This window comes from Chiloscyllium plagiosum, chromosome 48 (genome assembly GCF_004010195.1).
Source record: "Chiloscyllium plagiosum isolate BGI_BamShark_2017 chromosome 48, ASM401019v2, whole genome shotgun sequence".
NCBI lineage: Eukaryota > Metazoa > Chordata > Chondrichthyes > Orectolobiformes > Hemiscylliidae > Chiloscyllium > Chiloscyllium plagiosum.
In genome coordinates this window covers 6,651,455-6,661,627 of record NC_057757.1, presented here as the reverse complement: position 1 = coordinate 6,661,627, position 10,173 = coordinate 6,651,455, and the positions used below count along the sequence as shown (strand labels likewise).

Genomic DNA, 10,173 nt, shown 5'->3' with positions numbered 1-10,173 from the left:
CTCCAACCACAAGGGATGAATGCAGATTTCTCCAGCTTCCTCATTTCCCCTCCCCCCACCTTATCTCAGTCCCAACCCTCGGACTCAGCACCGCCTTCTTGACCTGCAATCTTCTTCCTGACCTCTCTGCCCCCCATCCCCACTCCGGCCTATCACCCTCACCTTAACCTCCTTCCACCTATCGCATTCCCAACGCCCCTCCCCCAAGCCCCTCCTCCCTACCTTTTATCTTAGCCTGCTTGGCACACCCTCCTCATTCCTGAAGAAGGGCTTATGCCCGAAACGTCGATTCTCCTGCTCCTTGGATGTTGCCTGACCTGCTGCGCTTTTCCAGCAACACATTTTTCAGCTCTGATCTTCAGTATCTGCAGTCCTCACTTTCTCCTATCTACTTGAGTGGCCACTTTCAAGGAGCTATGGACTTGAACCCCAAGATCCCTTTCCCCAGGTAGCAGGAAATATAGATGAAGCTAATGGACGGAAGGCTGGTTTGTGTGACGGACTGGGCTGTGTTCACAACTCTCTGCAGAGTCTTGCAGTCCTGGGAAGAGCAGTTGCCAAACCACACTATGTTGCATCCAGATGGGATGTAAGTGCACCCTCAAAAGTTGGTAAGAGTCCTTGTGGACCAGCCGAATTTCCTTGGCCTCCTGAGGAAGTAGAGACCTTGTTGTGCTTTCTTGACCCATCACCTCGATGTGGGTGCCAGTGCCTCTCTACACTTACTTTAGCTTTTCTGCACTTGCCCTCTCTCCTGTTGGCCTCTGTTAATATCTGTGTGTTCTTCCTCTCGTTCACAGTCACTGGGAAATCGGCCATCTCGAATGGGATTGACGAGATGGAGCTGGTGCCCCTGAAAGCCAAGGTTACTGAGCACAAAGTCAGCGGGCACGACCGTACTCGGCGCAAGGATTTCCTCAGCCCCAAACCCTACACCCAGCCAAGTGTTGCAACTGATCTGCATGAAGAGGAATCTCTGAAGGGGAAGAAACCTCTGCTCCAGGAACCCCCATCACCTCCCGGAGGTGGCCCAGCCGGTGAAGGTTTTGCCAAGCTGCTCCAAGGGGTCATGGAAAAGAAACAAGATGCAGATACGTTCTCAGATGATGACATGGCAATCCTAACACTGAAGAAATCAGAAGATGAAGAGGAGTTTGCTGACTTCATGTTCGAGGAGTGAACGAGAGTAACAATCGTAGTGTTGGACCCTACACCAGTGCTCCACAAATGTATCAGTTAACTCTAGAGCCTGTGTGTTCAATATGGAAACAATAGCCCAAGTGTGGTCGATGATAACCATGGTTTGGGATGATAGTTATTTGGAAGCAAGGGTCTGTGGTTGGGCGACTATTTGGGCTGTGTTCCAGAGGTTTATTGTAAGCTTATCAGATGTTCAGGCTGTGATCCAGCTGTTCAGTGGAGCACCACCACATGTTTGAGTGGTGAAGTTTAGTTTTGTACACCCGCTGTATGCTTGAGATGGACGGTTACTGAAGTTTGGCCGAAGCTTTTAGTTTAGGTTTTGTCTCATCTGACGCCAAATTTTATTCTCATGTTGGAGTTAATGCTGGCTCGTTCTAGATGGTTGGAGGCTGTAATACGCCTGGTATTGATGTGGAGTCCAGGCAAAAATGCCTCTCCTGATTTAGATTCCAGGAAAGATGTTTGAGCGGGTGCTTGAGTGGTCATCTTACTCTGTCTCCTAAAGAATATTCAAGCTATGTGACAATCTTTCCCTTTGATCCAGCCATCCCCCTTCTCCGTTTTGATATAAATTTATTCCTTTATCTGAATAATAACCCCTACCACTTCTTGTGATCGCCTTGCCAGCAGTTGTTCTGAGGATAACCCCAATTAAAGTGGGTGTTTTGTATTACTTCATTAAGATCCAGTGTTGATGTTTTGAATCTACACTCGGTTCGATCGTCAGATGCAGTTTCCTGAACCCCTGCTGTAGTTCAGGGTGTCACAAGATGGAATAGACTCAGTCTTGCATTCCTCTCTGTTGCCTGTTGGCCATTTGCCATATGTCCATTCCCCCCACGTCTGTGGCCCGAAATTGCAGTATTCAATTGTTCCAGGACTAGGAAGAGGGGGGGATAGCCCCTGATGCTGACATCAACAGCACAGTCGTAACATGGGCAGAGACCTTTCAGCCCATCGGGTCTGTGACTGGCTGTCTCTTGCGAAGAGTTAATCCCATTCCCCAAACTCCAGCAGTAGCTTTCCCCGTGTGTTGGATTACTTTTTTGAAAACCATTCTTCAATCCACACCCCCACGACATTGGGCAGTGCGTTTCGAATTCTATCCACTCGCCAAGCAAGAAGGCTTTCCCTCTCACTGTCTGTTTCTTTTACCATTCACTTGACTCCTATGCCCTCTGGTTATTATCCCTTCAGTAACTGGAAGCTCTTTGATCCAAACTCCCCTGTGATTTTGAGCATTGCTGGGGGCGTGTTGAGCTGAGGGTTGAATTGGGTAATGGCCGAGCCTCCTGCTCCAAGTGTAACCACTTGGGTGAGGTATCAGAAGGTGACTGATACCTCAGCAGGGATAGGACAAACTAGGTCGATAAAATAGGTATGGGGAGGGAGTCTCATAGAACATAGAACAAAACAACGCAGAACAGGCCCTTCAGCCCTCGATATTGCGCCGTTCTGTGAACTATTCTTAGTTTGTCCCCATACACTATCCCAAAATCATCCATATGCTTATCTAAGGATTATTTAAATCTCGTTGATTTTACAATTTTATATAGAGGAAGGAACCATCAAGGTTAGTTTGGACATTCAAACGTAGCTTGTGACCGATTCGAGAGCCTTTGTTGACACCGCTTTGATGGTTACTGTTCACCTAAACTACTCACAGAGTGAGAGGTGGGGGAAGCTTCAAGTTGAGCACAGAACATGAGGCGTTAGGCTTGCAGCCGGAGCAGCAGTTTGCTCCTGTCTGGTGTTTGTCATTCGGAGAAGCGGGCAGGAGCATTTGTGGCATCTCGACTTGAACCCCCCCCCCCCGCCACCAGTCAATGCAGGAACCATCAGCCGGCCTGGGCTCCATGTCTCCCCAGGTTTCCCGCTGTCTTTGTTGTTGGGTTTGAGTGCTTGAGGGGCTCTTGCTCCCACCATGGAGAGACAGCCTTTTGCCAAGAAAACACCTGAATTAACCGGAAAGACCATCAGGGATGCTGCCAGGCTGCGGTACATGTTAGCATTGCTATGGCAACTGTATGCTGTAGTGTTGGGAGTCAGCAGATCTCCAGACTCTGCTGTGGAAACTGCTTATTCCTTTGTATTTTAACATATGTCAGGTCTCACTCTGTGGTAGGTCCACAATTCCCTGGAGCCTTAGGTTTGATTATTAAATTGGAGTTTGTGTGTGTGAGTGTGTGTGTGTCTGTGTTTATATGAGTGTGTATATGTGTGAGTGAGTGTGTGTTTGAGACTGAGTGTGAGAGTGCATGTGGGTGAGCATATCTGTGTGTGTGTGTGTATATATACAGTAAATACCATACCCAGTGACTGTGGGCATGTTCTAGCTGGCTTGACAGTTCATCCAACAGCAAAGGATAACTAGGACAGGGTGTGTGTGTGTGTGTGTGTGTGTTTGAAAACAAACGTAAGCACTTTGCAGTGTGACACTGATTCATTGCTGTATAAAACAGCAAGCTGCTGTATTTCACACGCAGCCAAAGTGCAGTAATCACCCACACCTTCACCAGTTTTCATCTCTCAGTACAATTATCATCAGACCTGTTTTCTTTAGCCGGGGGGCTCCACCATCTGTTCTTCCTTCACAATATCATTCAGTAATACTGACAAGATTATTCAGGGGGGTGATTCTGCTGGTGGGGACTGATCCGCACTTTATTATAATACTGGATAAGTCCAGTTTTGTGTTGCTCTTTTGTTTTAAGGACTTTATCTTTACTGCTCAGAGGGACACTGATATTAGAAATGATCAGTATCATTGCCTCTGACGAAAGTTCTTGGCAGAGTTACAGCAGTTCTCACAGTTCTCACCTACCTTCAAGGTGCGCACATCCAGGATGGAGCCATTGCCTTTTCTCTTTGCACTGCTCTGGAATTTCACCCAGTCTTTCATCCTGGCAGGAATGGATCAGAACTTGAGGAAAATTGGACAAAAATCAAAGGTCATTCAGCCCAGCAGATTCGTGTGCCCTCATTAATGCTCCCTGCTAGTCGTCTCCCCCCCCCACCCCCATTCATTTCACCCTAATCAGCTGTTCTCTCTGTGTATTTATCTACGTTCCCTTAAGCACACTGTACTGTTCACCTCAATCACTCCATGTGGAAGCAATTTCCACATTCTCGCCTCTCTCTGGCTAAAGGAATTCCTTCTGCATTCTCAATTTATTAGGCGTACGTTTGTGGTCCCTTAATTTTAGACGCAGCCAGAAACATCTTCTCTACACTGACCCTTTGTCATTTCATCAGGCCACACCTTCAGCCCTCTCTTTTCTAAAGAAAAGGCCCTAGACCGTTCAATTCTCCTGACGGTAAAGGGCTGTCATTCAGTTTCGTGATCATTCTGATGAACTTATTTTGCTTTGGGGGGGGGAAGGGTTTTCTCCAGTGCCTTTGTGTCACCTTTTGTAAAATTGAGAACCCGAATAGTTCAGGGTACTCTGAGTGAAGTCGAACCAGAAAGTATCTGTGTTGGAGCTAACGGGATGTGGGGAGTAGACGGTTGAATGGAAACAAGCAATTTTGTTCCTGGCCCCTGGCCTCATGGACAAACAGGCTGCAAGTTTCAGCTGTCTTTAAGCCTGGGTTTTCAGAACAGCTTATAGTTTCTAATAACAAGTGCTACAACACATCAAAACCACTTACACCATTGTCTCATGCGAATGCTTCTTCATATTAACTGTATCCTTTTCCGCACATTTGTGACAGCATTTGATAGTTCCAAAGTGTTTGTAAAATTTAAAACCTTGCATGTTATTATTGAAAAACGTAATTTTCAGTTCTTAAAATAGACCTTTAAAAATTCCGTTTGCTGGCCGTTGTGTTTTTTATTCCTGATGATTGTATAGGAAGCTAAATTCACCTGTTAATCAAGATCACAGCTCCTTATGTACTGGGCCAATGTATAAATTCATAGAATCCTCTACACTGGGGAAGCAGAACATTCAGCCCATCGAGTCCACACCGGCCCTCTGAACAGCATCCCATCCAGACCCACCCCCTACCCCATCCCTGTAACTGTTCACCTCCCACTAGCGTGCACATCCCTGGACACTATGGGATAATTTAACGTGGCTGATCCACCCTAACCTGCATATTTTTGGACTGTGGGAGGAACCCACGCCTGAGGGTGGAATTGAACCTGGGCCGTTGGAGGAACTTGGAATGACAACTCTATTGGAAAACTTAACAGAATAATAGATTATTAATAGATTGTTTAACTACTAAACAGTAACTCCATAAACAATATAATAATTCCATAAACATACCTTTGACAAAAGGGAAATTCAGAAAACAGATTTTCTTGCATGCAACTCCAGCAGCACAGAGAAGAAAATAACAGCTTCCACTTCTTCAAGACCCCAACAGCCACTGCTGAAAACTAGTCCCAAAATCCCTGGTTCTGTGGGAACTCAAGCACACCCAGTCAGGCTGCTTCTATTGTTCCAGCTTTGAAAACAAAACACCCAAGGTTTTACAAGTTGTTTATCTTCCTGTAGACTGCTGAACATATGTGCCCCAATCTCTCTCTCAAAGAAACCCAGAACAGAATGACCTCCTAAAGCCACAGCATTGTCACATCAGTCAGGCCTGCCTTTTAGCTCATCAATGGCCTGATTAGGGTTTGTGTCGATTTGAATGGGTTTTGAGGGAGGGTTGCTCATTAACAATATTTCAATTCCCCCTGCTAAGTTCCCTCACCACTACTCTGACCTTTGTCAGGAGGGAAGGACATGTTGGGGGGGGGGGAGTTTAAGCTGAAGTTAATGACTCACTCTGAAATGATATCGGAGATTCCAAGCTGTTTGGGTTATAGCATTTTTTTTGTTCGGACATGGAATGTGAGCTAAGTCAACATTTATTGCATACATCTCCAATTATCTATTGAGAACCATGTCTGAACTTGGGATGAAGGTACATCTGTACTGCTGCTGAGGAGAGAATTCTAGATTTTTGCCACTAATTGGACATCTAGCAGTGAAGAAATTGTACAGAACAGAGACAATCTTATATCGACACTGGTGAATAAATATCGCATATCAAGATCAAACAGTTTGGACTTTGCTGTATTCTATATCTTCTGTTTTACAGTCAATGTCTCTGCAGTCTGGTGGGGGTATGCCAGGACAGTGAATTTCTACACAACAAAGTTTTGCCAAGCACAAAGTAAACAATTTGTTTATTGGTGCTGTGTGTTGATGGGGAAATGTTTGCCAGGAGGTGAGGAGAATTTTGTGCTTTTTGTAATTGAGTATTGTCTGGAGACCTTCCACTGAACAGCAAACATGCTTTATCTTCCAAAAGAGTAAGCGATGAAACGAGTAGATTTTAAAATCATGCAGTTTGCAACATGGACTGATGCACACGTTTGCGATGTTTTGTTGCATTTCAAAACGCAATACCTTGTACGATTTGTTATGGCACTTTGTAGCACAGAGCATCTAGATGGCTTCCTTGGGCACTCACATTATGGTGGGGGGTGTGGGGAAGAGAGAGGGAGAGGTGTGTGTGTGAGAGAGAGAGAAACTGAGTGTATGTCTGTGTGCGCGCGCATTGTGTGTAAGAGAGTGTGTATGTATGGGTGTGCGTGCACATATGTGTGTGTGTGAACTTGTGTATGTGAGCACCCAAGCTTCTATGTCTTAATTCCTGTGGATCCACCCATCAACCAGACAAATGGGAATGGAAAATTGGTGGAAGGAGGCAGCAAACAGAGAAAACTCCAATCTTATGTCACGTGTCAGGGGTCTGGAGGTGGTGTGCAGAGGGAGAGATTGGGTGGAGGGAAAATGTGTGCGGGTCTTGGGGTGGAGGGGATCAGCTGCAGATCTCGCAGGTGTTTGAAGATCAGGGTGAGTGGAAATTCTGACAAAAGTAATTTTGAAAACAATATTGCTGGAAAATCAGCCATATTGTGGAAGTGTTTGCTCTTGCGTACATCAGGACAAAGGCAAGAAAACCAAATTTCAAAGCCACCACAACCAGCGTCGATTTGCCAGCTGATCCAAGAACACCTCTTTGTCCTGTTGTATAAATTGTGGGTGATGTTGGGCAGGGAAAAGGAGGTTTTAGTCCTTGAGCCTTCAAGTACCTCTTAGCCACATTCATCGGAATAGGTTCCAATGTAAAATTTCCAAGTTGAGGCATTCAGTGACCCTTCTTGTTTGAACGCTCCCAAGTCCCACTTTATGTAATAATTTGTGAGTGATGTGAATACTATCTGCTTGCATTGCCATGGAGAGGTTCAATTCCTTCTGCTCCACACGCAGGTTCATTGTAAGTGTTACTGACGGATCCAGCTATAACAGGGGTTTCCTGTAAGATGGTGATGGAGTAGGGCATCTGAGCCCGGGGCTCATCCGCTCCATCCATTTTTCGTTTAGCTTCTTTTCTCATTTTTTTTCTCATTTCTTTCTCTTACCTCTTGTTGAAGAGCTTACGGCGACATGTAGGCCCAGCGCGGACTTGTGACAGCAGCGTCAGAGAGGGTAGGGGTGCATCGGCAAGGCAGTCCTAGCGTCCATTCCTGGCTGCTGCAGAGGAGGTGGGGTTGGGTTCCCGGCAGAGTATGTGTCTGCTGCAGATTCGTGGCGACGGGAGGCGAATTTGGGCCCAATACAAGACCCGACGAAGTGGCCCAAAGTGGAGCCAAATGCGGTGTCGGAGTCGGGTTTAGGCCGGTGTGGTTCCAGCCAGCATTGGCTGGGTCTGGTGAAGACTCATTGTGGTAACAGCATCAGTGGAGGCAAGATGGCGCCGAAGAGAGGTGACTCTTCTTCCAGGGTGAAGGGGACTCATGCCTGGTCATTAGGCCCGAGGCCCTTGTCAGAGTACTTCACAAGAAGGAGTGTAAAGTTGACCCCTTTTTCTTTATTCTTCTGCTATTTATATTCTTACATTTTATCTTTCTGTGTTTTAAGATGGCGCCGGAGAGTGGCAACATGAGACAACTCTTTTCGCTGTATTTTTGTAACAAGTAAATCAAATTAAGTAAATGAATCAAATTATCATCAACGTTGCTGTAGCAACAGGTCGCAGAGAAATAGAGTGGAAATGAGGTGTCAGCGAGCCCAATGCCAAAGGGTGCACAATATCAGGCATGGGTACACACTGTCAGAGCTCACAAAGAAGGCAGATAGAGGCACTAGATAGGACAACGATCAGTCTTAAAGAGGCAATTGCAGCAAGGCAGTCAGACACTTTAATATGTTGATTAGAAAATATCTCAGACCCTTTAACCATTAACAAGATCTACACAGAGTAAGACAGAACCTTCCATTGTATAAAATACAATACAGCATTGTTAAGGACCACTCAACTGACACAGGGGAGGGAGGGCCCATTAAGCGGCTCAGTGACTGAGAGTGAGGGGGGATGGGTCCTTTAAGTGGCTCAGTGACTGACAGTGAGGGGGGTGGGCCCTTTAAGCAGCTCAGTGACTGACAGTGAGGGGAGGTGTGCCCTTTAAGTGGCTCAGTGAGTCACAGTGAGAGGGGGGTGGTCCCTTTAAGCGGCTCAGTGAGTGACAGTGAGAGGGGGTGGTCCCTTTAAGCGGCTCAGTTACTGACAGTGAGGGGGTGGTCCCTTTAAGTGGCTCAGTGAGGGAGGGGTCCCATTAAGCGGCTCAGTGACTGAGAGTGAGGGGGTGATCCCTTTAAGCAGCTCAGTGACTGACAGTGAGGTGGGTGGTCCCTTTAAGTGGCTCAGTGACCGACAGTGGGGGGGGTGGTCACTTTAAGCGGCTCAGTGACTGACAGTGAGGGGGGTGGTCCCTTTAAGCAGCTCAGTGACTGACAGTGAGGGGGTGGTCCCTTTAAGCGGCTCAGTGAGTGATAGTTCGGGGTAGTGGTCCCTTTAAGCGACTCAGTCGGGGGGGTCCCTTTAAGTGGCTCAGTGAGGGGGTGGTCCCTTTAAGTGGCTCAGTGAGTGACAGTGAAGGGGTGGTCCCTTTAAGCGGCTCAGTGACTGACAGTGAGGGGGATGGTTCCTTTAAGCGGCTCAGTGATTGACAGTGAGGGGGTAGTCCCTTTAAGCGGCTCAGTGAGGGGGTGGTCCCTTTAAGCAGCTTAGTGACTGACAGTGAGGGAGGTGGTCCCTTTAAGCAGGTCAGTGACTGACAGTGAGAGAGGTGGTCACTTTAAGCGGCTCAGTGAGGGGGGTGTCCCTTTAAGTGGCTCAGTGACTGACAGTGGGGGGGAGTGGTCCCTTTAAGTGGCTCAGTGAGTGACAGTGTGGGTGGTGGTCCCTTTAAGCGGCTCAGTGAGTGACAGTGAGAGGGGGTCCCTTTAAGCGGCTCATTGATTGACAGTGAGGGGGGTGGTCCCTTTAAGCGGCTCAGTGAGGGAGGGTGGTCCCTTTAAGCGGCTCAGTGACTGACAGTGAGGGGAAGTGGTCCCTTTAAGCGGCTCAGTGACTGACAGTGAGGGAGTGGTCCCTTTAAGCGGCTCAGTGAGGGGGGTGGTCCCTTTAAGCGGCTGTGAGGGGGTGGTCCCTTTAAGCGGCTGTGAGAGGGTGGTCCCTTTAAGCGGCTCAGTGAGGGGGTGGTCCCTTTAAGCGGCTGTGAGAGGGTGGTCCCTTTAAGCGGCTGTGAGAGGGTGGTCCCTTTAAGTGGCTCAGTGAGGGGGTGGTCCCTTTAAGCGGCTGTGAGAGGGTGGTCCCTTTAAGCGGCTGTGAGAGGGTGGTCCCTTTAAGCGGCTGTGAGGGGGTGGTCCCTTTAAGCGGCTCAGTGAGGGGGTGGTCCCTTTAAGCGGCTCAGTGAGAGGGTGGTCCCTTTAAGCGGCTCAGTGAGGGGGGTGGTCCCTTTAAGCGGCTCAGTGAGGGGGTGGTCCCTTTAAGCGGCTGTGAGGGGGTGGTCCCTTTAAGCGGCTCAGTGAGGGGGTGGTCCCTTTAAGCGGCTGTGAGGGGGTGGTCCCTTTAAGCGGCTGTGGGGGGGTGGTCCCTTTAAGCGGCCCTCCCTCCCTCCCT

General features: G+C 48.0%; 1 protein-coding gene across 1 annotated transcript in view; it reads left to right on the top strand.

The window, feature by feature from the left end:
* LOC122544360 (zinc finger CW-type PWWP domain protein 1-like) overlaps positions 1–2,665 on the top strand; it is a 111,221-nt gene extending 108,556 nt beyond the window's left edge. Inside the window, exon 18 of the mRNA XM_043683592.1 lies at positions 801–2,665. Within this exon, the coding sequence (XP_043539527.1) occupies positions 801–1,180 (380 nt within the window). The 3' untranslated portion in view covers positions 1,181–2,665. The remainder of the gene's footprint in view (positions 1–800) is intronic.
* The last annotated feature ends 7,508 nt before the right edge of the window (positions 2,666–10,173 follow it).